General features: G+C 45.4%; 1 protein-coding gene across 7 annotated transcripts in view; it reads left to right on the top strand.

Moving 5' to 3' along the window:
- Fgfr1 (fibroblast growth factor receptor 1) overlaps nucleotides 1–26757 on the top strand; it is a 53385-nt gene that overhangs the window by 24812 nt on the left and 1816 nt on the right. For 3 of the 7 annotated variants that reach the window (XM_090353902.1, XM_090353899.1, XM_090353900.1), the window contains exons 3-15: nucleotides 12924–13190; nucleotides 14479–14568; nucleotides 14796–14968; nucleotides 17235–17358; nucleotides 18416–18606; nucleotides 20511–20655; nucleotides 22576–22772; nucleotides 23603–23748; nucleotides 23966–24087; nucleotides 24555–24665; nucleotides 25033–25223; nucleotides 26392–26514; nucleotides 26682–26752. In XM_090353902.1, the coding sequence (XP_090210028.1) occupies nucleotides 12924–13190; nucleotides 14479–14568; nucleotides 14796–14968; nucleotides 17235–17358; nucleotides 18416–18606; nucleotides 20511–20655; nucleotides 22576–22772; nucleotides 23603–23748; nucleotides 23966–24087; nucleotides 24555–24665; nucleotides 25033–25223; nucleotides 26392–26514; nucleotides 26682–26752 (1951 nt within the window). The remainder of the gene's footprint in view (nucleotides 1–12923; nucleotides 13191–14478; nucleotides 14569–14795; nucleotides 14969–17234; nucleotides 17359–18415; nucleotides 18607–20510; nucleotides 20656–22575; nucleotides 22773–23602; nucleotides 23749–23965; nucleotides 24088–24554; nucleotides 24666–25032; nucleotides 25224–26391; nucleotides 26515–26681; nucleotides 26753–26757) is intronic. The other 4 variants (XM_090353903.1, XM_090353901.1, XM_090353904.1 and 1 more) reach the window with 3 other exon arrangements.

Consider the following 26757-nt stretch of genomic DNA (forward strand, 5'->3'; position numbering starts at 1 on the left):
GGGCTTTCTGCTAGTCTGTTTCTGAGAGGAAATGTGATCAGGATGAAGGTACAGGTAGCCAGAGGTGGGTGACCAAAACACAGTCCCCTTAAGCACATTTGACCAGGACTTTTCCTTCCCTCCTTCTTCCCCTTCAGAAAGAACAGTACATTGCTCATGGAGTGGGGGCAGGCAGTATGCTAGTGCCCCTCGATCTGAGGATGTCCAATTGAAACTAGATATTGGTTCAAGCTGTAAGGGACCTAGAACATGTTGAGTCAGTGATGCACTGAGCCAGTGACCACACAGGAGGTTCAAGCTAGACTTAGGGCTAAATGGTTTTTTAGAAAGATCTCATTGCTGAGTGCAGGAATCTCTGCTCCAGAAGATCTCCAGGTGAGAGCAAAGCAATGTAGATCCTGGGCCTTACTCTACTTTCACTTCCTGAGAGCCATCTATCTCAGGTAGAGATCCTGGCTACCCTACTCTTGACTCACTCACTGCCTGCTCACCATATATGTTGTGGACACCAAAGAGACTAGAAGGTTCAATGGATTCCTGGCATATGGGTAAGTGGGACATAACTGACAGTCTCAGGACTTCCCAATTCCTTTGAAACCAACCAGGCCACCTGTGATTCCAGATCTTTAGATTGCTTGGGTCAATAATAAGTTTTTCCCTAATGTTTTAAAACCTGTGGAAGGGTCATTAATGTACTTTGTCATCAGTTTTAATAAAAAAACACTGTTTATGACCATCATGATTTAAAGTTTTTATTAGGGAGAAATTTACCAACAGTTTGCCACTTTAACCATTTTAAAGGGACATTTAGTTCCTTCACACTGTTGTGCAGCCACTACCATCATCAGCTTCTAGAACCATTTCACCTTCCCAGACAATTCTAGTCTCCTCTTCAGCCTCTCAAATCACCAGAGTACATTATTTCATTTTAAAAAAGCTACTGCAGGGGCCAGGAGTTTGGCCTAGTGGTAGAGTGCTTGCCTAGCATGCACAAAGACCCAGGTTTGATTCCTTGGTACCACATAAATAGAAAAAGCTGGAAATGGTACTGTGGCTCAAGTGGTAAAGTTCTAGCCTTGAGAAAGCCCAAAGACAGCACTCACGCCCTGAGCTCAAGCCCCGGGACTGGCAAAAAAAGAAAAAAGCTACTGCATGTTTGCCTTAATGTAAAAACAAGTTGTTTTATTGTTTATTTGTTTTTCCTGTGTTTGGGATGGAATCCAGGCCTTTGGAATGCTCTACCACTAAGTTCCTATCTCAGTCCAGGGCACGTCTTTTGATTCGATTGGAGGTTATTTCTATTCTTACTCTAGTGTGGTCAGTGACCCTTCTTAGGAAGGCAAGGGACTTGGCAAACGGTGCACTTTAGCACCCGCTGTGAGGAAGAAGGCATTTTCTGAAAACAGCTGAGGCCCAGGAGTAATGCTTCAGTAGGGTTAGGGAGTTGCAACTTTTTCCTGCCCAGCTGCTGGCATTTCCTTCCTCAAACCTGCCAGCAGCTCTGACCCTGGGGGAGAGGCAGCCTTTCCAGGTCTGTCAGAAGGAGAGAAGTGGGGGCTGGGCAATACATTGTTTTCTTTAAGGAATCTGGTGAGACTTTAAGGTCTGAACACCAAGCTGAGGGAACTACAGTGTTACCTCTTCCCTGTTGATCCGTCTCCTCCCTCCCCCACATTTAATGATCTTTCCATTACAGAACCCAGACCAGGAAGTGCATGACAGGTCGCAGCTGCAGACACATGGCTGGGAAGCCTGGGCCCTGGGCCAGTGGTGGGAGGGTCAGAGCTCTCCTAGCAGCAGCACCCCAACACACACACACACACACACACACACACACACACACACACACACACACACACTCACTCACTCACTGGTAGGAGGGTCAGAGCTCTCCTAACAGCAGCACCCCAACACACACACACACACACACACACACACACACACACACACACTCAGAGAGCTAATTAGCTAGAGCCCATCTCCCACCCCCAGATTGCAGTCTTCATAAATTGCCCTTACTCCTTACTAGATTCAGGGGCTTCCCATCATTCCATCATTGAGTAGAGATTCTGGCCCCCTTACTCAAATCCGAAGTCACGACTATAGCTTTAGAACCTTCTCCAAGGGAGTTGCGAGGCATGGTTTTAGGCCTCCCAAATAACATGTCCTCTCTGCAGTTCCAGAATACCCGATCCAAAATGTGTTTCCAGGGAAAATCTAGCTACAAGAGCATGAGCTTTGCAAATACAGACCTGGATTCAAATCACAGTGAAGGAGCTGGACCCCTTCATCTTTCACTCTCCCTTGAGGATGGCTCTTTCCATTTCACATTGCTCAGGAAATGTTAATTTAAACTGTGTCCTAGGGGACAGTTGTCATGAAGGCATTTCTGTCTCCACTGCCAGCTGTGTTGTTGGCTTCCTTCCCTGAGTTTGCCAAGGCCAGATTCTTCTGGTGCCAAATGAGAAATGGTGACAAGCTTCTGATTGCTGTGAGGAGAACTGTCTTCCCCATAACTGCCCTTACCTTCCCTCTGAAGTTGTTTCTGGGCATAAGATTGGAGGCAGAAAAGCAAAGTATAATGGAAATCAATTTGGGAATCAAGTGGAGAAAAAGTTCTCCACAAGCTTAGTAGGTGACAACAATTGGGGCTACAACTTTTGCTGAGGACTAAAGAAGGAGATTTTTAAGACAACTCTTAGAGTGCATTCCTTTGTTAATCACTTAATTACACCCCTTCTTTGAGCTTAGGAGGGCTCCCCCCACAGTGGGAGGTAAGGGATGCTATTGCCAAGTGGAGGGGGAGACCAAATCTCTGGTGAAAAGTGCTTGCCCAGAGCAGTCATCAAATGACCCAGGCACAGAAGTATTAGTTCCAAACTCAGTTCTGACGCTGAGCTTATTACTCCTTACCCCAACTCAGCTCCCTCTTGTCTGTTTTATGACTGAGAGACAATTCTCTTTTGGTTGGGGCTGCAAGCCAACTGGGGTTCTGCAAACTTCCTTCTGCCCTGTTCCTGGGCAGCTGATTTTGGGGGGTCCTGAGTCAGGCTCAAGAGCAGAGGCTTAGGCCAGGAAGGGCAGCTCTGTACTAAATTACAGTGACGAGGTGAGACACACAAAAGAACGAAATCTTTTTTTAATAAAAACAAAACAAAACTCCAGCCCAAGCCCCTGGGCTGCTGAATGGCGATGGCTTCCTGTCAGGATTAGCCGTGCTGCCTGGGCATGTGTGTGCTGCCTTTCTCCTCAGGAAATACCTTTAGTAAGCCCTGGTGGGGTCCCCATGGCAACGAGTGAGGGGACCTGCTGACTGAGGCCATTCAGCCCGCCATTGTTCCCCAGCCCCTTTGTGGTGAGCTTTATTGCTGCCCCTCTGGCAAACATAGCAGTTTGCACCGTTTTGTCAGGGTGAATGTGGAGTTTTTACATTTTAATGGGCTCTTCTGGCAGTGGTCCATTTGCATGCAAAATGTTCCTTCTTGCTCCTTTCCCTTTTTTCTATTTAAGAAGAAGAAGAAGAAGAGTAGCCGCTCTAACCAAAACCTGGAGGTACTGGTGAGCCCTATTGATCTGGGACACCCTGCTAATTGATTGGTGCTTCTGTCTATCCTGCCATACACCTGTGCTTCCCTTTTCTGCAGCTTCCCTGTGTGTTGGAGACTTCCTAGGAGTCCATAGCTTAGGGCTTCTTCTCTACATCCCAACCTTGTAGAATGATAGGTGTTATGTGAAATTTGCTATTCTGGCTTGGTCTTGCTAGACTAAAGTAAGTTTTTGGTTCCATTTCAAAGCCAAAATAACATTGGGGAAAAAAAAAAAAAACTCTGCAGAGGCCCTACAGCCCTGCTGTGCATTGCTCTGTGTTCCTTTTAAGTTGCTTTCAAAGCCACCCCGAGTTCCTCCCCACCCACAATTGCCCTCTCATTTATCTCTGGGGAGCTTGTGCCCAGTCTGTAAACATTCCTAGACCACCAGTTTCCCCATGTTACTCAAGAGGATGATGGCCTTTCTCCTATTTTCTTACCCAGAAATCTCAAATAAAGAGGATTTAACAGAGATTTACAGAAATGGCTGGCTATTCAGAGATATCATGCTTAGAGTTGAGGTCTGTATTTTGTGTATGTGGAGGGTAGGTAGATGATTCAAGCCCTTTGGGGCTTAGAAGGTATTGACCATTCCCAACCTGAATGAAGACACATATATGTATGGATGGCTAGGTAACATCATCCAGTGCAAATTGAAGCATGAGCATTTTCAAGTTTAAGAGAAGGCACATGAAGAGTAGAGTGTAGAACTATATTCTTCATACCTCAGAAGAGAAGAATTTGAAGGTCTGGAGAACTAATGAAGGTAACTGGACATTAAAGAGAAAGGAGGGGCCGGGAGTTTGGCCTAGTGGTTAAAGTGCTTGCCTAGCATGCGTGAAGACCCGGGTTCGATTCCTCGGTACCACATATAGAAAAAAAGCCAGAAGTGGTGCTGAGGCTCAAGTGGTAGAGCTCTAGCCTTGAGAAAGTCCAAGGACAGTGCTCAGGCCCTGAGCTCAAGCCCAGGACTGGCAAAAAAATAAATAAATAAATAAAGAGAAAGGAAAGTTAGAAGCAAAGTCTCTTGTTTGAGCAAAAGCAAGATAAAAGTCCCATGAAGTTGGAGAAAGGAGGTTGACAGTCTAAAACTGGGACCCCTGAGGACATGTGATCTTGAGAACTCTTCCAAGGAGAGGAGTCACCAGCCCCTTTGCCTAATGCTCTTAATCCTCATGGTGAAGGTCATCAAAGGTCATCACCTGTAAACTGTAATCTTGGTTAAGGGGCTTAGGTGACACCTGATGCCCAGGGAATTCAGGAGGGAGGTCTATTCTTCTCTAGGTCCCAAGTGCTGTAGCAGCTAGACAGCTCTGGACATGAGAAGCAACATGAAGGGGCTAAGAACCCTAAATCTAATGCTGAACTGATCCTTATTTTGTGATTGACTGAAGTCTCAAAGAGTCCATTTTCTCAAGTAACATGATCATGAATAAGCATGTGGCAGATCTGCCACATTACAGTGCACCATCTGCCATTTCCTCACCTGCCAGCTATAAGATCGTGATTGTGTGATTATGAGATGAGCTATAGGGTTGAAACCATGATGAGAACAAGGGACAGTAGGCCAAAATCTCATGGGAGAAGGTAGGAGATATGGGTATCATTAGACAAGATCACAGTAAAAGCTAACCTCTATAGAAGTCAAGAACTGTAAAGATACAGTGAAGGTATGGGCTGTCTTTCAAAGAGTAGAGCTATTCCCAGGGATTCTGGAGAACCAGGCCATTTGGGCAGGTTTCATCCCAGCTCTGTCATTTACTACCTTACATAGGCTATCTTGGACATACCCTGACTCTCTGAGCCTTTGTTTCCTCTCTGAACAAAGGCTGGAGTTCTGATGAGTTAACCCATGCTGAAAACAGTGCTTGGGGAATGGTTAACTCTCATTTGTGTACGATAGAGAATGGAATGAGCCTCATAGTGCTTCTGTGAGGGTAAAATGAGATGGTCTGGAGAAGATTTTGCTCTGTGTATGGGACATTTCCATATGCTATAAATTCTAGTCAGCATTGATATTCCTGGTTGCACAGTTATTTAGGAATCCCTAAATAATACACAGGATGGTATGTGGCATATTGCAAGTGTTTTGCAAATAAGTCCTTACTCTTCACTGAAGTCATGTTATGCTGGAGGTTTGGGAATGGATAACCTCCAGGACAAATTGGTGAGTGGTATTTCAAAGTACATTTTCAGGTATATATTTACATTACCTTGCATTTGTAGTCTCTGCAGAGAGATGTATTCCTAGAAACTTCTTTTAGTCATTTTTGTTCTAACTGCTACCTTACATATTGAAGGTATTTTTTACTTACTTTAAAAAAAAAAATCTGTCTGGGAACATGATCTTGGTGATAGAATGCTTGCCTAGCATGCACAAAGACCTGGATTCAATTCCTTTAAACCATATACATAGAAAAAGCTGGACGTGGTGCTGTGACTCAAGTGGTAGAGCGCTAGCCTTGAAAAAGCCCAAGGACAGTGCTCAGGACCTGAGTTCAAGCCTCAGGACTGGCAAAAAAAAAAAAAAAGGTTGCACAATCTTGTTCATAAGCACCCCTATTCTTTTTAGCCACTACCTTTAAGTTTTACTGCTAATCCAAGACTTGTATGTTCTCTCCTGAATTCGGTATGCTCTGACCATTGATCTTTTTTTTTTTTTTTTCTAAGTTTTATAAGCTAAAAGCCTATGCCCAATAATTGCCTTTACTTAGCTCTTTCAGTTTTTGGTTGTCTCTTGTTACGATAGGAAGTGCTTCATATATACCAAGTGTTGCAGGCATCTTGTCATTCTAGATAGGTAGGCTAAGGCACAGCATTTCCTTTGTTAGCCCAATTCCCCTTGTACAGTGAGTGACCAGGGCTCACAGGTAGACAGAGCTATCCTAAAGAGAGCTCTCTATGTTTTCAGAAGCTGGGGTCTCAGCCAATAAAGATAACAGGCTCCTTCCATTCCCTCACCTATACAGTATCCGTGGCAGAAACCCCAAGTTTTAGAATCAAGAGCTTAGATCTGATCTGATCTGATGTCTCCAGGGTAAAAGACTACCTGCTGACTAATTGTAGGGGATTTCTAGCCTGTCCTGACAAAAGCAAATTGCCATCTTGTTGGCTTATTGGGAGTTACATGGTGACAATATTTAAGAAGCAAACAGGAAGAAAAAGGGACTCAATAGATTTTCATTACCAGTAATCATGTTCTTGAAAAGTCCTTCACATGTGTACACATGAATATGTGCACACATTTGTCCTTTCTAGCTGCTTCCTTAAGGATTATGGAAAGTGTGGTTTCTTTCTGTTTCTGACTTCCCCTTGAACATAAGGAAGAAGGAATTAGCGTGCTGCTGCTGCTGCTGCCTTTCTTCCTCCTCCTCTTCCTCCTCCTCCCCTCCTCCTCCTCCCCCTCCCTCTCCCCTCCTCCTCCTCCTCCTCTTCCTTCTTTTTCTTCTTCTTTTGTTTTTGTTGTGACAAGATCTTCCCATGTTGCTTATGTTGGTTTCAAACTTGTAAGTCTCCTGTCTCTATCTCCTGAGTACTGCAATTGCAAACATACATTATTACCATATCCAGTTGTTTGCCTACTTTTTGGAAAGTTGTCTGAGCTTTGGAAATTAGGTTAGAAGTCAGAGTCCTCTAAGGATTACACTGTCTTTGTCTTTCTCATTCTTGGTGTTGACTTCTGTTGACATTGAAGCACCATTTTTCTGCAATGTTCTTCTTTTTTTTTTTTTTTTGGTCATTCCTGGGGTATGAACTCAGGGCCTGGGCACTGTCCTTGAGCTTTCCTCAAGGATAGCATTCTACTTGAACCACAACACCACTTCCAGCTTTTTCTGTGTATGTGGTACCAAGGACTCAAACCTCGGTTTTCGAGCATGCTAGGCAGGCACTCTACCACTAGGTTTGTGAACATCATATTTGATTTACAATTAAGCTAGGTCATCATGGACTCCAGATACCACATAGCTTCTAGCCTTCAGTCCCCACTTTACCTCTCAGGAAACAAGATGCATAAAATAAGGGCTTACCATAAAAGTTAATTTGCCTTTAGCATTTAGATAGATAGACAGATGGATGGTGACCTTTTTGCCAGATAGATAGATAGATAGATAGATAGATAGATAGATAGATAGATAGCTTTGTACCTGACTCTAACCAAGCAGATTCTGCAAGTGTGTTTAAATGTTGATTTCAAATGGTTAGGCAATAAAATGGTTTTCCTTGCTTCATCTTTTGTGACTACCTTAATAAAAAAGCTCCAACTAGCTCATTTCTGCCTGACACTTACAACCTTTATAGCCTGAGTTCCTTAATCTTGGCTGAGAAAGGCAGCTCAGAGGAGCTGGAGCAGGATGAAAAATACCTCTTCTCCAAAAAGATCATATGTGTGAGGCTCTGGAAAAATCTGCAGAGACTGGGCCCTAGGGTCTTCACAGGCATGGGCTTCTGGTTAGAAATGGCATCTCCTAGCCAACCACATCACATAGAACAGGATCAGGATTAGGGCAGTGATGCAGATGACAAAACCCAGTAAGCAAACAAATAGTTGGTTATCTGCCAATTCTATCACATCTCAAAAAAAAATTGTAGTATTATCTCTTGACTATATATCCCAGGGCACTGCTAGCAGGCAAAAAGCCACTAATATTCCCAAGCCCTAGCTTTTGCTGGATGATAAATTCACCCCAAGATCTACTAGATATTTTTTGAGGTTTTTTTTTTAAATGATTCTGTTATTGTTAGATGCCATGAGAAAATTATAGTAAGCAGTTCTGTTCTGGGTTGCTTGCTGCTTTTTAGAAGCAGCAAGATAAGACATGAACACTTTTAACAGTTAAGAAGTAATACTCAGGCCAGGCACTGGTAGTCCATACTGGTAATCCTAGTGACTTAGGAGGTTGAAATCTGAGGATCCACCTGGACACTAAAGTCCATGAGATTCTTATTTGCAATTAACCACCAGGCATTGTATCTCAAAGTGAAAGAATACTAGCCTTGAGCAAGACATTAGGAGACAGTGCCCAGGCTGCGAGTTCAAGATCCACCACTGACCAAAATAAAAAAGTAACAAAGTAACACTTAAGCCATGGCTCACACTTGTAATACCAGCTACTCATGAGGCTGAGATCCGAGGATCATGATTCAAAACCAAAACCAGCCCAGGCAGGAAAGTCTGTGAGACTCTTTTTTTTTTTTTTTTTTTGGTTAGTCCTGGGCTTGGCTCAAGGCATGAGCACTGTCCTTGGACTTTCTCAAGGCTAGAGCTTCACTTGAGCCTCAGCACCACTTCCAGCTTTTTTTTCCCCCTATGTATATGGTACCTAGGAATCGAACCAGAACCAGAGTCTTCGTGCATGCAAGGCAAGCACTCTTCCACTAGGCCAAACTCCCGGCCTCTGTGAGACTCTTTTATCTAGTTAACCCCCAGAAAACTAGAAGTAGAACTGTGACTGAAGTAGTAGAGCACTAGCCATGTGCATCAAAGCTCAAGAACAGCACCCAGGCCCTGAGTTCAAACCCCACCACAGACAGACATACACACAGAGAAGTAACCTTCCCAAACATCTATTATCTGCAATTGGAATGTTGCACATGCACACAATGGAATATTACTGGGCCATTAAGAAGAATGAAGTACTTAGACATGTTACAACATGAAAGAAACTTGTCCACCTGACATAAAGTAAAGCAATCCAGTTACAAAAGAAGATACATAATTCTATTCCATTGGAAGCAAATATATGGAATGGGCAAATCTATAAAGACAGGAAACCAGTCAGTTTCAGATGGGAGATGGGGCATGACTTCTGTTGGTAGGGAGTTTCTTTTAGTGGTGGAAAAAACATTGTAAAATTGTGGCAGCATTTATTTCGTGTTAGGTTTATAAGTAATCGATAATCTAGAGATGACTTAAAGCATACAGGAAGATGTCTAAAGGTTGTATGTAAACACGCTATATATACCTCCTTCATATAAGGGATTTGGGCATGAGTGTATGTTGTATAAGGGGGCCTCCTGGAACCAATCCCCATATATACCACAGGACAGACAGTACTAAAAAAAAATGTAATTGAAAACTTTGAATTCTTAAAAAAAGAAAAGAAAAAAAAGACGGTATAGAATTGATTAGGAACATGGTTCAAGCAGTAACTGTTGTACAGAAAACCAGAGGATACATCATAGTAAACTGAAGTCGGCCTGAATGTTTTCTATGGTGGACTTTGAGTAGTCTGGACCAAAGAGGGCTCAGGATTGGTGCTGACTGTTGTCAGTAGAACTCAGATTTATTGTGTAGGGGAAGATTCATTTAATGAGGGCAGAGAACAGCCAGTTCAGAAGTATTAAGTAGCAGATAGGAATATATTGCCAGGTTCCTTAAAGGCCAAGTAGAGTTGTAGGTGTTACCCTTTATGTGGTTGGTATAGGAGGTTGATCAGGAGAATAACATGTCAGCACATACCAAGGGTGTAAGATATTCAGAGTCCAGGCTGTCACTACAGAAAGGCCATGTAGGACAAGGTTATCCCAAGATGGTACTGGGACAGGGAGAAGATGAAGTAATCCAGAGATACATTTAGAAGAGAAGCAAGATCACAATGATTGCCTCAGGAGAAAGGAGCTTTTTATAGATCATGTGGAAGAGGGTTTGTTTTTTTGCACATTCAGGTTGAGATTGGCTGGAAGTTATGAATCCAAGCAAGAATCTCCTGGAGTAGATTTTAGCTAGGCTAGATTTTCTCTTGTGTTATTGTAGTTGGGAACAAATTTTCATCTCCATAACCTGTGAATTGCCCATGTGATGCCAGAGTCTAAGAATTTAGTTTACTGGTGACTGATGGCTGGTGTAGATCATGAGCTGCAAAATATTTAATCAGTGAGGTCACTTGAGGGAAATGAGATTTGATCAATAGGAGTGTCCGCTGTTTTCTTTAAGGGTCAAGTCCAAACTGCTTTTCTTCTGCCTTCATTTGGCAAAACCACAAACTATTAAAAATAGAAAGAATAACTTTTCTAAAGGTCCACAAAAGCTTATTTTTAATCAGCTGTGTGTTCTGCTCACCTTTGTGGCATTTCCTTTGACCAGACTCACAGAAATAAATATATGCTAGCCTAAAGATTTAAACCCCTTTAAGCAGTACCCACTTCTGATGGCCCTGGATATGTGATAAACCATGGGTTGACAGGGGCCAGGATGTGAGACCTCTTGGAGGAAAGCCACTTGTAGTAACTGACTGCTACTTTCTAAATATAAAAGCAGACAGTCTGTTTATCTCTTTCTTTCTCTTACTGGGATTCGAACTGAGGGTCTCAAGCTTACTAGGCAAGTTTTCAGTCTCTGGACCTATATCTCTAGTCTTTTGTTATCTTTCTCTAGACTTTTGTATTTTGTTGGGTTTTTGTTTTGTTTTGTTTTGTTTTTGTGTAAGGGAAGCCTTAGGCGGTAATCCTCTTTCACCTATGCTTCTGTAACTGGGATCACAGGTGTGGACTACTAGGGCTGGCTAGATTTTTTGTTTTGTTTTGTTTTGGTAAGTCAGAATCTCCCTGCTGGGGATCTAGACAAAGTCTAGCCTGTCTGTAGGACATCTAGGCTGCCTCAGCCTTCTGAGAGAGTCATGACTTGAAGCACCCATTGTTGAACTCCTCAGAGAGAGGCTTATTTCAGTGATAGATAGGGGATAGGGACATAACTCAATGATAGAACAAGGCTCTAGATTTGAGCCTCAGCTCTGAAGAAAAAAGAAATTGAGGGCCAGGAGTGTGGCCTAGAGGTAGAGTGCTTGCCTAGCATGCATGAAATCCAAGATTTGATTTCTCAGTACCACATACACAGAAAAAGCCAGAAGTGGCTCTGTGGCTCAAGTGCCTTGGGCAAAAAGTGTCCCAGGCCCTGAGTTCAAGCCCCAGGACAAGAAGAAGGAGAAGGAGAAGTAGTTGTTGAAGGATGAAAAAGGGAATTCAGATAGAAAGCAGGGAGAGAAACTGTCACTGTGTCATTTATTCAGCAACTATTTATTGAGAGCAGCTCTCTGGATGCTTGAGATAGGTATGGTACATCCCACTGTCTAACCTCAGACAAGGGGGTGAGAAGCGGCTTCTCAAATAGAGTACCTGACAAGCAAAGGGCTGCGTGCCCGAGAGACATGGGGACAGCTCTGAGTTGGAGCAGGGGTCGTGGGAAGAGTATACACTTGGAGAGCAAGACCCATGACAAATTGCACTTGTGCCTCCAATGTCAAACTAGTGAGTCTATCCAAGTCAGTAGAGACCTAAGTAAGATAGCAAGTGTGAGAGGTAATCAGGGTATTCTTTTGGTGAAAGAAAAGATGTGTTTGAACATTCTAAAAGGAAATAGGAGCTTCTGTTTCCTGTTTGTGGGTGAAGAATGGGACATTCTGCTGTGATGTTTGGCACCAAAATTGTTGGGGTCATGGGCCTTCTTGCTAGTGTGCATGAAGTAGCTCAGGAGAGGGATAGGTAGGTATTCTTGGAAGCTCCAGACACCCTGGCAGAACCAGGGTTTTTTGTTTGTTTGTTTGTTTTTGCCCACATAAAGAAGTTGGGCCAGGGTTGATAGCATGTTGTGTGGGGAATAGGTGGGGGGCAGACGTGAGAGGGTAAGCCCAGCAGAAAGGGGCTTTGTGCACAGCAGTTTCTCTGCCAGAGCAAGTGTGGTGTTGTGGCAGCTGCAGGCGTTCATTCCTAACACAGGCATGAGTTCCAAATCCTCTGGGCTGGCACCTGTTCGCCGGAGGCTCCCCTGAGCTGACCTCTCTGAGGCTATCCCTCTCACATGTGCATCTGGCTTGCTGAGTCATGTGAACAACCAGAGCTGAGCCCCTTTTGTATGACCAGAAGTGCTTGCTGTCAATTTGGGCAGGAACTGCTACTTATAAGGGGTGGAGTTTGTTCACTAGGAAAAAGAGCTGGGGCTAACCCAGCCAAAAGGAATGGGGTGTTTCTCTGGAAAGTGGCTGATCTGGGCAAAGAACTAAGCAGCATATGGGGGGAGGAGGGCCCTGGACATAAAGAAGTCAACTTTTCCACTGGGATGAAGGGAAATGAAATGTGATCTGCTTAATGCTACTGCAGCTGCTTCCTAACTTTGCCTCTTTCTTCCTGTGACTTTTGGAGGAAGTTGTGTGGAGGAGAAGGGTTGGGGGTCCCAGGTAGCCAGCTGTTTCTGACTGACCTGTATTCTACCTCCCAGTTCCATGACCTCAAGGTAGTGAGGTGTGGGCTGTGCAGCTTGCAGTGGCTAGCATAACTCCCTTTGTCTCTCTCCTCCTCCTCTCCCCCCTTTGCTCTCCTCCTGGCCCCCCTGGATGGCTGCAGCTCAGCCTTGGGGAGCCCCTGAGGAAGTGGAGTCCCTCCTGGTCCACCCCGGTGACCTGCTGCAGCTTCGCTGTCGGCTGCAGGACGATGTGCAGAGCATCAACTGGCTGCGGGATGGGGTGCAGCTGGTGGAGAGCAACCGTACCCGCATCACAGGGGAGGAGGTGGAGGTGCGGGATTCTGTGCCCGCCGACTCCGGCCTCTACGCTTGTGTGACCAGCAGCCCCTCTGGCAGTGAAACCACGTACTTCTCCGTCAATGTCTCAGGTTGGTAGCAACACTCTCTCCTACCCATCCCTCTGGATTCGCTCCTCTGCCTCTCTGCTAGTCTTGGGGAAGTAAACCTTCTTCCCTTCCATGATCTGCCCCCACTCTGCTTCAGATACTGCTGGCCACTAACACTGCTCCCTGCCCGCTGCGTGGCTTAGCTCGCAGGAGTGACTAGGAAGGATGGGCCCCAGATTAGAGATCTGGAACTTCAGAGTAACTGCTGATTCTGTTGGTGTGGTTAAGACCTTATGATTTCCCCATCCAGACCTCTGGATGCTGAGTGGGGCCCAGCCAGTGTTCATCCTACATGTCCTTGCCATTGAATTTGGTGCTCCCTTTAGTGATTAGAACACCAGAGCACCTGGTGCAGCCTCCACTGTTATGGGAAGGACTCAGAGCCTTGGCATCCCCACAGGCTGGGTTGAAACATCTGATGGCTGGCTCCCATAGCTGTTTGAGGGCAATGAAGATGCCCTGGAGCTCTGTGACTTTGTGGATCTGCCTCTTTCTAAATGTGACTCCATTTCAGAAAACTAGCATTTGAGGAAGTAGAGCTGAAATCTTTTTCATACCTTTTGTGTACCCAAGATGTGTACTTAGGACCTCCTTCTAGGCATCCTTAGAGCCAGCCCTGATGGAAGGATTACCTTCTCCATTCATGGCCCTCCAGATCCCCACAATGCCTGGAATGATGGGGAAAAGTTCTGGTGTGCACCTTATTGCTGACCACTTGGATGGAGCTCATTCTTACGCAGAGTACATACTGTTGGGAAACAGTATCAGCAGCTGTGGACTCCCTATGTGCTCATTAAGAAGGGCAACTCCCACATCTGGGCAGATCCATGCAAAGATCTCTGCCACTGGGTGCTTGACCCATAGGCTTAGAATTAGCTTCTAGCTAGAGTGCCTATAGACTACCCTGGGTTTTCTAGTGATTGGTGTCCAAACAGGTTCCTTGGCTGCTGTCCTGAGACCCAGGCCACTCAGGTGGTACTGTGAGCTGAGAGGGTACTTTGGGGTTCAGAATTAAAATTTAGGAGAAACAATGGGCCCTGCTGGAGCTATCCAGTATAAAGGCTTCTGGGTAGAGTTGGCAGTGCCCTGGGTTGGGGACAAGAGAACAGGCACAGAAACATGCAGTTCTGTCTCTGTCCCATAGGAAGGGTATCACTAGGGGAAAAGTGGGACTGTGAGCCTTAATGGGTAAGGACGGCTGTGTTCATCTCTGCTACACTGGAAACACATAGGTGTTTGAAGGAAGCTCAGTGCCCTCTTCTTCCCACAGATGCCCTCCCCTCCTCGGAGGATGATGACGATGATGATGACTCTTCCTCTGAGGAGAAAGAGACAGATAACACCAAACCAAACCGTATGCGTGAGACACAGTTTCCTACCTTACTGCCTTTGGGGCCTGGAGTTTTGGGTCTAAGAGGGAGGCAGGAGGAAAGAAGCAGAAGGGCACGGATGTCCTGTGACTGTCCTAATTGGTGCAGTCACAGGTTTGGAGCAGATGGGAGGCATCAACAGGTTCTGCCTGATCGTTGTTCATAAACTTAACCTTTCCTCTACCCCATCTTACCTTTCTTGGCTTTCCATGGGCAGCTGTAGCTCCATATTGGACATCCCCAGAAAAAATGGAAAAGAAATTGCATGCAGTGCCAGCTGCCAAGACAGTGAAGTTCAAATGCCCTTCCAGTGGAACACCAAACCCCACACTGCGCTGGCTGAAAAACGGCAAAGAATTTAAACCTGACCACAGGATTGGAGGCTACAAGGTATCTGTGTGTGTAAACATGTGTTTGTGTGTAAATGTATATATAAAAGTTACAACTAGAGGCGTTTCTCAAATGATAATAGAGCATATGCTTACCAAGCACAATACCCTGAGTTTAAACTCCAATACCACCAAAAAGAAGAAAAAAAAAAAAGAAAAATTAGAATAAGAGGAAGAGCTGGAGATTAAAAGTCCCTTATTCCTTTGTGTGTTTGTTTTGCTGTTTTGTTTTTGTTTTATGCTTGGGAGGCTGCTGGGGATTGAACGAAGGACATTGTGCATGCTAATAAACATGTACACTGAGTTATGCTCTCAAGTCCCTTTTTTAAATAATGCTTTCTAACTATAATGGTAATGTGTTTTTAATTTTTTTCAAATGTAAAAAAGTTTAAAGTTTCTGTCTTTTCTATATATGATTTTTACAGTTAATCTTATTGCATATATAATTTCTTACCTTGTTATTTGTTAATATACTAATACTAGTCTTTGTTATGTCAAGCATGACTGAAAAAGTGTCATGGCTGCCTGATCCCATTATCTTTGTTAAAAATCCCATAATTTGGCAGGAAGTTTGGCCTAGTAGTAGAGTGTTTCCCTAGCATGCATGAAGACCAGGGTTTGATTCCTCAGTACTACATAAGTAGAAAAGCTGGAAGTGGTGCTGTGGCTTAAGTAGTAGAGCACTAGTCTTGAGGAGAGCCTAAGGACAGTTCTCAGTCCCTGAATTCAGTCCCCAGGGCTGCCCCCCCCCCCAAAAAAAAATCCCATAATTTAATGCTCAGTGTTATGAGGTATTTTCTAGTCCTTTATTTTATAATGTTGCAGCAAATATTCATCAGCATTTTTATTGGTGGTGGTGGTGGTGGTTATAGGGCTTAAACTCTGGGCCTGGGCGCTGTCCCTGAGCTCTTCAATTCAAGGCTAATAGTTAATTGGAGGTAAGAGTTTCACAGACTTTAGTGTCCGGTCTGGCTTTGAACCACAATCCTCAGATCTCAACCTTCTGAGTAGCTAAGATTTCAAACATGAGCCACCACACCTGGCTTTGGCCTAGTGATAGAGTGCTTGCCCAACCAGAGTTGGGGTTCCATTCCTTGGTACCACATGCATAGAAAAGGCCGTAATTAGGGCTGTGGCCCAAGTGGTAGAGCTGTAACCTTGAGAAAACCCAAGGACAGTGAGCAGGCCCTGAGTTCAAGCCCCATGGCCGACAAATAATAAATAAATAAATATATGCTTTCTTAGGACAGATTTTTAGAAATGTGATAATCAGGTCAAAGAGTATAAGCATATTAGGTTATCCATATTGCCCATTTCCCTTCTCCTTTTCCCACCCCTTTTCTTCTCTTTCCTTCCCTGTTCCCTCGATCCTTTTCCCTCTCCTTCCTCTCTTCCCTTTGCTTTTTCTCTTCATTGTCTTTTGTTTTTCTTCATGATACTAGGGATTGAACCCAGAGTACTGTCCATGCACTGTCATTGAGCTATGTCTTCAGCTCTCAATTATTGTCTTAAACCGGAAAACGAGAATGACAAGTTCCCTAGACCTTTGCCAACAAATTTAGTGATCAAAGTATTTCATTGTTCTCTTGTGTTTTATTTCATTGATTAATGTTAGAACTTTTATGTGTTAAGAATCTTTTCTTTCCTTTTTTGAAAATTATTTGTTACTTCCTGTGTTGACAATTTATAGGAAGAACATCTTGATCTTCTTCGAGTTTGTTCATCCTCTTAGAACTGTTTATATCTTGGCTTTACCTAGCTTCTTTTTTCTGATTATAGGAGAAAAATCGAGACCTCAGAAAAAAACAGGGGGAAAAATTTTTTGCAACAGGGTGGGATGGCATTCCTATCCATAAAGACTGCCAGTAGAATGAGGCGACAGTGATCAATGGGTCACTGGAGGTACAGAGGGTAAGGGGTGAAAAAAGTCTGACCAGAGATTTGGCTGGAGGAGACAGAACTTGAAGGGTATCCAAGGCAGTGAGAGCTGGTAAACCATCCCAGTCACAGGCACAGAGATGTGAGTTTGGGAGAGTTTGCGCAAGGTACATTTGTCTAGTTCATGGCTGGCCAGTTATCAGGGTGTGTTCTTTTTCAAATACAAATAAGCCAGGAATGGGAGCCCTCTAGTCCTTGTGCTGCCCATGCTAAAGCACAAGGCCATCTGCTGCTGCCTTTGATTTATGGGGACCGTGCCACAGGCTCCCAAGCCTCCTTCAGTCTCCTTCCTAGACCCTAACTGAGCCTATTGACATGCATTTCCACAGGTCCGTTATGCTACATGGAGCATCATAATGGACTCAGTGGTACCCTCCGATAAGGGCAACTATACCTGCATCGTGGAGAATGAGTATGGCAGCATAAACCACACGTACCAGCTGGATGTTGTGGGTAAGATGACCAAGGATACAAGAGGATATTAGAAGAAACAAACAGTGGGATAGGTGCAAATAGAGCCTAATGAAGTCAGGATAGCATTTGACATAGTACTTCCTTTTTGAGCCTCACTTTTCTTATTCATAATATAGTGTAAGAAACGCCAAATAGGAATATGTCTGCAAGTTTTTTGTCACTATGAAGCAGGATAGTTGATAATCTTTCCTGAAAGATACAGTTGGTAGAGTGATGTTAATGTAGTCTAATAGCAACTGTTGCTTAGCACCGACCCTTATGTACATACACACACAACTCAAAGAAACCAGTGATTCTGTAGGCAGATAGGATCACAGTAACCATATACAAGAACATGTACATACACTGAAGCCCAGAGCGGTCTCAGTGCCCTGGGAATCCAGAAGATCCCAGAAAGAGCTTTTGCTACAGCCTGGTCTTTCTAAAGGATCTGAATCCACGCCTCAGAGATCACAAGGTTTAGTACCTCATGACCATAATCATGCCTTGGCTTTGATGTAATCTCAGAAGGAGATTGTGGTCCTGCAGGTGTTGGGGTAAGGTCCAAGATTCTGTTTTTTGGGGTTTTTGTTTTTTGGGGTTGTTTTTTTCTGTTTTTGGTCAAGATACTGTATAGAGAGGTTACAGTTAAATTTGTCAGGCAATAGGTGCATTACTTCTTGCACATTGATACTCCTTGAGATTCTGGTTTTTGTCAGGCTCTCAGGTGATAGTTATGTCTGTATTCTTGGGCCAAACTTGGGACAACAGTAGTCATCAGTTGAGTAAGCAGTTGGAGTCTAGGAATGCAGTTCCAAGCATAACAATGCTTATAAATGCAGATTGCCTTGGGGAAGAGGTTCCTAAGGTCTTGGTAACTGGAAGGGGTTATTCCATTCCTCAGGATCAAGGCATTGAATGAAGCTCAGTAGAAGTACTGGGAAGGACGCTGCCACTAGCAAAACCGAGAGAACCTTGATGGTGCCGCTGTCAGCATCCTAGCCAGGACTAGGCCATGACAGGGTCTAATGAGCCCATCCTCTCCCTTCTTCCTCAGAGCGGTCCCCTCACCGGCCCATCCTGCAAGCTGGGTTGCCTGCCAACAAGACAGTGGCCCTGGGCAGCAATGTGGAGTTCATGTGTAAAGTTTACAGTGACCCACAGCCCCATATCCAGTGGCTAAAGCACATCGAGGTGAATGGGAGTAAGATTGGTCCGGACAACTTGCCTTATGTCCAGATCTTGAAGGTAAATTTGGTACCAGTTTTCATGGGCCAATGTTTGGGGAGAGTAACTGACCAATGTCTCCTGGCAGCTCAAGTTCCCATACTGCTGAGGGTTAGGGCTCAGCTTTTAATCTTCAAGCACGTGCTCTGTCCTAGTAGGGAATCTAACCACAGGCTAGGAGGTGCCTGGAAACAGAGGGCTGGAAAGTGGACAATGGTGTTGTTGATTTCTATAGAGCATTGAGAGGGTCTCTGCTAGGACTTTTGGGTCAGCCACTCAAGGCAGGCATTTGTATTGCTTATTCATTGCCCAAGATGAGAACCTTTCCAGTGGACACTTCTCAGTCTTGGCCTGCTTGCTTCCCATTATGATCTCTTGGCAAACAGGATGAATGAATGATAAGGGCATCGCTTGAATAGTTGGGAAAGCAAATGCCACATAAATTCTAAGCAGTATGAGGAGTAATGGCATTTTCTTCCTTTTTCCTCTCACTCCCAGACTGTCATTGTCCCTGAATGCTCCATTAATCCAGGGAAGGTAATTGGCTAAGTCTCCAGTGGATCTTGCAACAGGAAGTAACCAGAAGCTGGGAAAGTGGTTGATCTCTTTATCCCAGAGTTAGACCTCCCCTCCCCTGGCTTGGCTGTCCCAAAGATTTATTGGCACTCCCTTCTTTTTGCCACGGATGCTGAAACTACCTTAGAGGAAAGGGGCTGTACTTGGGCTTGTCCCCTGTGTCCGTTCGTAATCCCTGCTCGCTCCTGGGGAGGGGAGGGGGTTCAATACAAACAGAACATTTACTTTGGACAATGATGTCTTTCCTTTTCTTCTATTTTCTTCATTAAAAAAACATTAGTTCGCTTAAATGTTCTAAAGCCAACTTGTTTTGTCCTACTCAAAGGGGAAGATATAAGTCTCAAGTGCCTCCCCTGCCTTGGCTTTCTGGGCCTGCCTGAAAGTTACCTGGAAGCATGGTGTGGCAACATCTCTATGTTTGCCCAACTGACTGTGGTGTGTCGTTGGTTTGTTCCAGCATTCGGGGATTAATAGCTCGGATGCGGAGGTGCTGACCCTGTTCAATGTGACAGAGGCCCAGAGCGGGGAGTATGTGTGTAAGGTTTCCAATTATATTGGTGAAGCTAACCAGTCTGCGTGGCTCACTGTCACCAGACCTGTGGCAAAAGGTAATGGGGAGCTGGATGGACGGGGACTTGGTTTAGGCCCCACACTGCTGGGGCCGGTGGGGAAGCCAGCGCCGACTCTCCCTGTCATTCTACTATGTTCCTAGTGCCCAGAGCCATGGAAAAATACCCGGCCTGGGAGGCTGGTTTGGTTTGGTACTGTGTTGGTGTCTACTGGCTCCCTCCGTGCCTTGTGTGTGTTCCTTGGCTGTATGTGAGTGTATGGCACATGTTTGTGGACTCAGGCTTCTCTATTAGGAATGATCCTTTGGATTGCAGGTTTGAATGGTAAGAGAAGAGACCAGGCAAACTGGCACCCTCAGGGTGCATATATGTATGTGTGTGAGAGAAAGAGGGAGAGAGGATGCCCCACCTTTCCTCCTGTGTGAACCCTAACTCTACCCAAAACCAAACAGTCCCCCACCTGTCGGGCTGCATTTCTCCATGCTGCCCACAGCCCGCATGCTTGGCTGGGCCAGTGGCTGCCAGCGTCTGGTGAAGGGTCATAACCAGCCATCGTCGTCTCAGGTCTGCCAGAGCTCTTCCCTCAGGGTCTCACTCTTTTCCTCTAACAGGTTTCGCTGCCTGGTGGTTTTTTTGTTTGTTCCTTCTTGCAAAGGAGACGCTGGGGAGCATTTCTGCCTTTGGTTTCATGTTCCCTCCTCTCTCTTCCTCCATTTCTCTGTGTTTCTTGGAGGTCTTATGTCCTGTGCTTGTCCATTTTGCTTCCGTTGTCTCTTCTAGACTGCCGGAGTTAATACCACCGACAAAGAGATGGAGGTGCTTCACTTGCGAAATGTCTCCTTTGAGGACGCGGGGGAGTATACGTGCTTGGCGGGTAACTCTATCGGACTCTCCCATCACTCTGCATGGTTGACCGTTTTGGAAGGTATACACTGCACTTCTCTCTCCACATCCTGCCTTTGCCATGGCACAGGGGGCATGCATTGCAAGGCTTGGGGAGACAGAGAGCTGGGAGAGACAGAGGGCTGGCTCTTGCCTGCCATATACCTTTTTCTGCTCCAGCTTTGAAGACTGCAGTCTTTTAGATAGTTTTGCAGGAACACAGACCTTTCACCTGTACCCCTGTATCTGACTCTCCCTTTAGCCAGTGCAATGCATGCACAGGGTCCGCATTTTACCTGGTAGCTGGGCTCTTTTCCAGGGTAGGCTCCTTCCATTCCAGCCCAGCTACTTTCCAAATCTACTTGGTACTGAGTGTCTGAATTACCTAATCCTCTTTGGCCAATCTAAGAGTTTCAGAAAGGGCCCTGCTCCTCATTTTCCTGAGCAAAGCACTTGGCCAAATGGGCTTGCTGCTTGCACAAACCCACACTGGCCTGCCCTTCCACTCACAGTGGAACTTGACTTCTTGGTGCAAAGTCTGTCTCAAGCAGTTGCAACCGATTTGTCTTTGACTACAGCCATCCCTTCAGTCCCAAAAAGGAAAGTCTGTATATTGAGCTAGGAAGAAAGGAGCCTACAACCTATGCTGGGCAGTGGCTGGTGACTGCAGGGCCAGCATGGTTGTTGCTGCATCTCTGAGTGTCCTGCCTGTGGTCTGGTTGCTGCTGTGTTCCATGGCTTCTTTCTCTTCTCCCTTTTTTCTCTTTCCTACTTGCCCAGTAAGGTCTGTGGCAGAGAAGCGTTCTGTTTTTATTGTCCTGTCTCTGTTCTGTCTGTGCTCCCAGTGAGTCTGTCTTGCCTTTTTCAATATGGGAAAAGAAAAACAAAAACAAAACAGAACACTTCTCACCATCATTGGCTCTGTCATCTTGTAAAGGCGTAGGCTCATTCTGGGATGAGATTTGAAGCCCCTCTGGGAGTGTTCCCAGTATGCAGTATGGCTGGTGTGTTGTAAATGGGAGGACTGGAGAGGAAGGGCTGTCCATGTGGGGGAGGAGGGAGGATCCGTGAAATCTGTGTGACATGTGTCTCCTATTGAAGGGAATGGTGGAATAACTGGGAGGAGGTGTGAGTTCTCAAGAGGAGCTGAAAGATGAAAATAAAATAATGCCCTCAACTCTCCTTACATCTCACAATGAGCCCTAGAGGCCTTGTCAGTAGAGTTCTTTTTTTTAATTATTGTAATTAATAGAAGTTCTATTTACCAGATGGAAGGTGCATTACTTCACATACATTCATACTCTTCTCATGTTTTTGTCCCCTTTCCCCTCCCCCCAGTAGAGTTCTTAAGGACTACAAAAACAATAATGACAAAATGTCTGTTATTTTTCGTGCAGCAAAATACTTGGAAATTGAGTTTGGCTAGGTGTACTTACCTGTTTGACATGACAGAGTTGTCACAGATGCTTAGTCTAGATAAAGGCTGGTTCCCACCTTCCATTTGCTCTCATTGTGAGTACCACCGTGTGCCAGATGTTAATGGCATATAGAAATGAGCAAGTTATCAGCCCTGCCTTTGAGATCCTCCTGGCCCCTTGGAAACAAGCATTGAGAAACACTCTGCCCCCATGTGATGAGTGTACATGTGGTATTGAGACGAAGAAAAAGGATGTGTGTCCGTGAGAAGAATGAGTCAGGCATACAGAAGGGGCTCCAAAGGATGAGTGAGATGTGTAGCCAGGTCATCCACTTGAATCCTCTCCAAGTTTTAAGGCAGTTTAAGGAAGCCTCAGAGGCTATTGGACATCTTCCTGAATATTAACCCTCCCTAGGACCTGGTTTGAGTTTCCTTCCCAGGGAAGTGCCCAGGGAAAGGGAGATTGGTGTTGATCTTTTTATGGAGGACGGGCCCTCATGGACATAATCCCTGGAGCCTGCTAATCCTCTGTTCACACTGACTCAGCCCTGGAAGAGAGACCAGCTGTGATGACTTCACCCCTCTACCTGGAGATCATCATCTACTGCACAGGGGCCTTCCTCATCTCCTGCATGGTGGGCTCTGTCATCATCTACAAGATGAAGAGTGGCACCAAGAAGAGTGACTTCCACAGCCAGATGGCTGTGCACAAGCTGGCCAAGAGCATTCCTCTGCGCAGACAGGTAACAGAAAGTAGATGGGGGATTCGCATGCTCACTGACATCTCTTTCTGGGCCTTCAGGGCCCTCTTCAGAATCCTCTACATGCTCTCTTCTCTACAAAATCATGCCATTGCGATTACAAATCCAATATTCCTAATAGAGTGCTTTCAGTTTTTGCTGTTTGGCTCCTAGGCCAGGCATAGTAGCCTAAATTAGGTGCTCCAAAGTTGGTTCCATGCTGATCTAACCCATGAATCTCTACTTTCTTCCCTCCTGACCCCACCTCACCCCCACCCCCTAGGTGCCAGGGCACTGTTCTTTTACCTGATATAGATTGGGAGAGAGTCCTGTGAGGCCCTAATGTGCTGTGGTACTGCACACTTGCACCATTCCTGAGATCAGTTATAGGTGGGAGTAGGTGCAAGGTCTCTCTACCCTGCATTGATGTAGAGTAGTGGACCCAAGTTAGTACCCAGAGTTCCTCTCTTTTGGGGAAGAAAGGTTCAGAAGGTTCTGGTGTGTAAAAAGATGGTTCACTGTATTGACACTGGAATGTGTGTCAAGTTAGGAATCCATAGTCCAAGGGAGGTCTTCACAGAGGCTGGGATTAGAAAGAGAGTTGTTACGGCAATAATAAAGTTATAAAACATCAAGCTGAAAGAGATATGCTCGGTGTGCTTATTTGAAAGGTGAGTGAAATGAAACCCAGAAGGATAGTTGATGGTGGAAATTTATCAGCCCTAGAACTTGGGTCTTCCGATCTCATTTAATCGTCCTACCACACCAGCTGGGGAATGGACATCACATATTTTGTCTTTATGCTAGAAAGGTGACCCCACTTTTCCCTGTAGGTGTCGGCTGACTCCAGTGCATCCATGAACTCTGGGGTTCTTCTGGTTCGGCCTTCACGTCTTTCCTCCAGTGGGACTCCTATGCTAGCTGGGGTCTCTGAATATGAGCTTCCTGAAGACCCCCGTTGGGAGCTTCCCCGAGACAGGTATTGTAACTCTACACTTTCTGATGATAACCTTACTTCTAGTGGTAATTGTGCATACCTAGATATCTAGGGAGTAAAGTGCATGCAGTGCTTGTTGAAATAATCCTGTCACTTTGAGCTTTTACTTAGATGAAACGTGGCATGGGGAGATGGGGTATCCTGTAAAGATTGACCTTTTCCAGCCCCAACTTTCACTGTTTTCTGTTTTCCTCAAAAGATTGGTCTTAGGCAAGCCCCTGGGAGAGGGCTGCTTTGGGCAGGTAGTGTTGGCAGAGGCCATTGGCCTGGACAAGGACAAACCCAACCGTGTGACCAAAGTAGCTGTGAAGATGTTGAAGTGTAAGTGACATTTCCACCCTTGTAAACTCAAACTCTTAATTTTCTAAGCAAACTCTGGACCTCACTCTGCCAGTGGACCACTTTCCCTGTTACTTGCCTTGCTCATACCCCCTATACCATCTGTTAGGGTTACCTAGGAGTGGAGAGTGCTTTGTGCACGTCAGGATTACTGTTATATTACCTTGTTTCTTGGAATCAATCCATCTGGACTTAACTCATGTACTTTTTCAGGATCCCATATCTAGCTGAATTTTTCCCCTGGCCATATAGTTCATTACCATGAATTTTAGCAGTAGCTCCTATAAGAGGGAAAAGGAGATCAATTTGGATGGAGAAGATAAAAAGGAATTGCTTGGATATGTACCCTCCCCCTAGCTCTCGCTCCCTTCTTTCTGTCCCTCCCTTCTTTTCTTTCTTCCTCCCTCTCTCCCTCCCAAGTCTCACCCTGTCCTCTGGTTTGTGTAAAGCGGATGCAACAGAGAAGGACTTATCGGACCTGATCTCAGAGATGGAGATGATGAAGATGATTGGGAAACATAAGAATATCATCAACCTGCTGGGCGCCTGCACACAGGATGGTAGGTACTAAGCTGTGTAGGCTCTTGGGTGACAAGGACTCTGAGCCACTCTGAGGAGATTGAGAAGTCTGTATGGTAGAGATTGGAAAGGGTTTGCCAGAGTCAGTATTCATCTGAGAACATGGACAACTAAGTTCACACATACGGATATAATCATGCTCTAAATTAGTGCCCTTCATCTTTACTTGGAAACAATTTGAACTATACTGGGAAGAAGTATCTCTGTGATTTTCTTTAGGAAGCAGAGTGACTTTCCTGCTTCTCCTGAAAGGAGGCAAGGAAGGGAAGCTATGGTTTGGAAATTGTACATGCATGTGTTGTCTTTGACTGGCTGCCCAGCTTATAGCTTCCATCCTTGTGCTCCCAGGTCCTCTGTACGTCATTGTGGAGTATGCCTCCAAGGGCAATCTCCGAGAGTACCTCCAGGCCCGGAGGCCTCCAGGACTGGAATACTGCTATAACCCCAGCCATAACCCAGAAGAACAGCTCTCTTCCAAGGACCTGGTATCATGTGCCTATCAGGTCGCCCGAGGCATGGAGTATCTTGCCTCTAAGAAGGTGTGCTACCTGAATGCTTGGTGGTGTGGGAGGAGCTGTCTAGTACTCCAGCTGAACACCGACCCTGGGTGCTGCGCTAGGCTTCCAAGGAAACAGGAGAGGCAGTGTGGCCTGATGGCCTTGGGATCAAACTGAGATTCATGTCTATGCTCTATACTTCTTCACAGCCTTGGGTAGCTGCTTAACATCTTACATTTCCTTTTTGAGACTGCACTAAAATTTGAACTCGGGGACTTAAGCTTACCAAGCCCCCCCCTCTTTTTTTGCCAGTCCTGGGCTTGGGCTTAGGGCCTGAGCACTATCCCTGGATTTTTGTCAAGTTTAGGGCTTTACCACTTGAGTCACAGCACCACTTCTGGCTTTTTGCTACGTATGTGGTACCGAGGAATAGAACCCCAGGTCTTTGTGCATGCTAGGCAAGCACTCTACCACTAGGCCAAACCCCCCACCCCTCTGTAGCCCCTTTTGCTTTCATTATTTTTCCAATAGGGGTCTGGGCTGGCTTGAACGCCAGTTCTCCTATTTATTTATGCTTCCCACGTAACCAGGATAAAAGTGCAAGCCACAACACCCAATATTTTATTCATTGGGATGGGGGTCTCTCAAGCTTTTTGCTGAGACTGGCTTTGAATCATGATCCCCCAGGTCTCAGCCTCAAGTATCTAGAATTACAGGTGTGAGATACCATACCCAGCTTTATATTTCTTCAAATGCAAAATAATAATGGACCTTACATTGTAGAGTCATTATGGGGATATGTTAGGCACAGCTTTGGGTGCTTAATTCATGGTAGCTTAGCTGTGACCCAAGTCAGTGCAGATGTTCCATGCTTATGGAGGTGGCTTGAAGTGTGTGCCCATAAAAACTGAACAGAGGCCTGAAGGTTTGGCTTTCAGTGTGTAAAAATCCAGAAGCTAAGAGGAGGACCAGGAAAGGAGTCTGGGATGAGTGTTTGCTACAGTGATAGAGAAGCCAACAGCTAACAGTGTTTGGAACAGAAAAAAAGAAGTTTCTAGGGGGGAAAGGAGAACATCCAGAGGCTGGTGCTGGGGCAAGAGAAGGGAGCCTGCTTCAGACTGCAGAATGGCATAGAGAAGACTCAGATAGCTGAGTGGTGAGGTATGGTTCAGGGTCATTGCTCCTCACCTGCTTCCCATCCCCTCTACAGTGCATCCACAGAGATCTAGCTGCCAGGAATGTGCTGGTGACAGAAGACAATGTGATGAAGATCGCAGACTTCGGCCTCGCTCGGGACATTCACCATATTGACTACTATAAAAAGACAACCAATGTGAGTGTCTCCCGAGCACTGCTCCAACTGGTATTTTCCCACTTAGAGTCTGTGCTGTAGCCTGGCTGGGTTGTTCTCCTGGAAAAACTGGTGGTTAAGATGGGCTGAAAACATCCCCACATCCCACACTGGGTCCCCCATCCTCACTCCCACCCTGCTGCTCACAGGGCCGGCTGCCTGTGAAGTGGATGGCACCTGAAGCCTTGTTTGACCGGATCTACACCCATCAGAGTGATGTGTAAG

This window comes from Megascapheus bottae, chromosome 20 (genome assembly GCF_031878675.1).
Source record: "Megascapheus bottae isolate mThoBot1 chromosome 20, mThoBot2.hap1, whole genome shotgun sequence".
NCBI classification, from domain to species: Eukaryota; Metazoa; Chordata; class Mammalia; order Rodentia; family Geomyidae; genus Megascapheus; species Megascapheus bottae.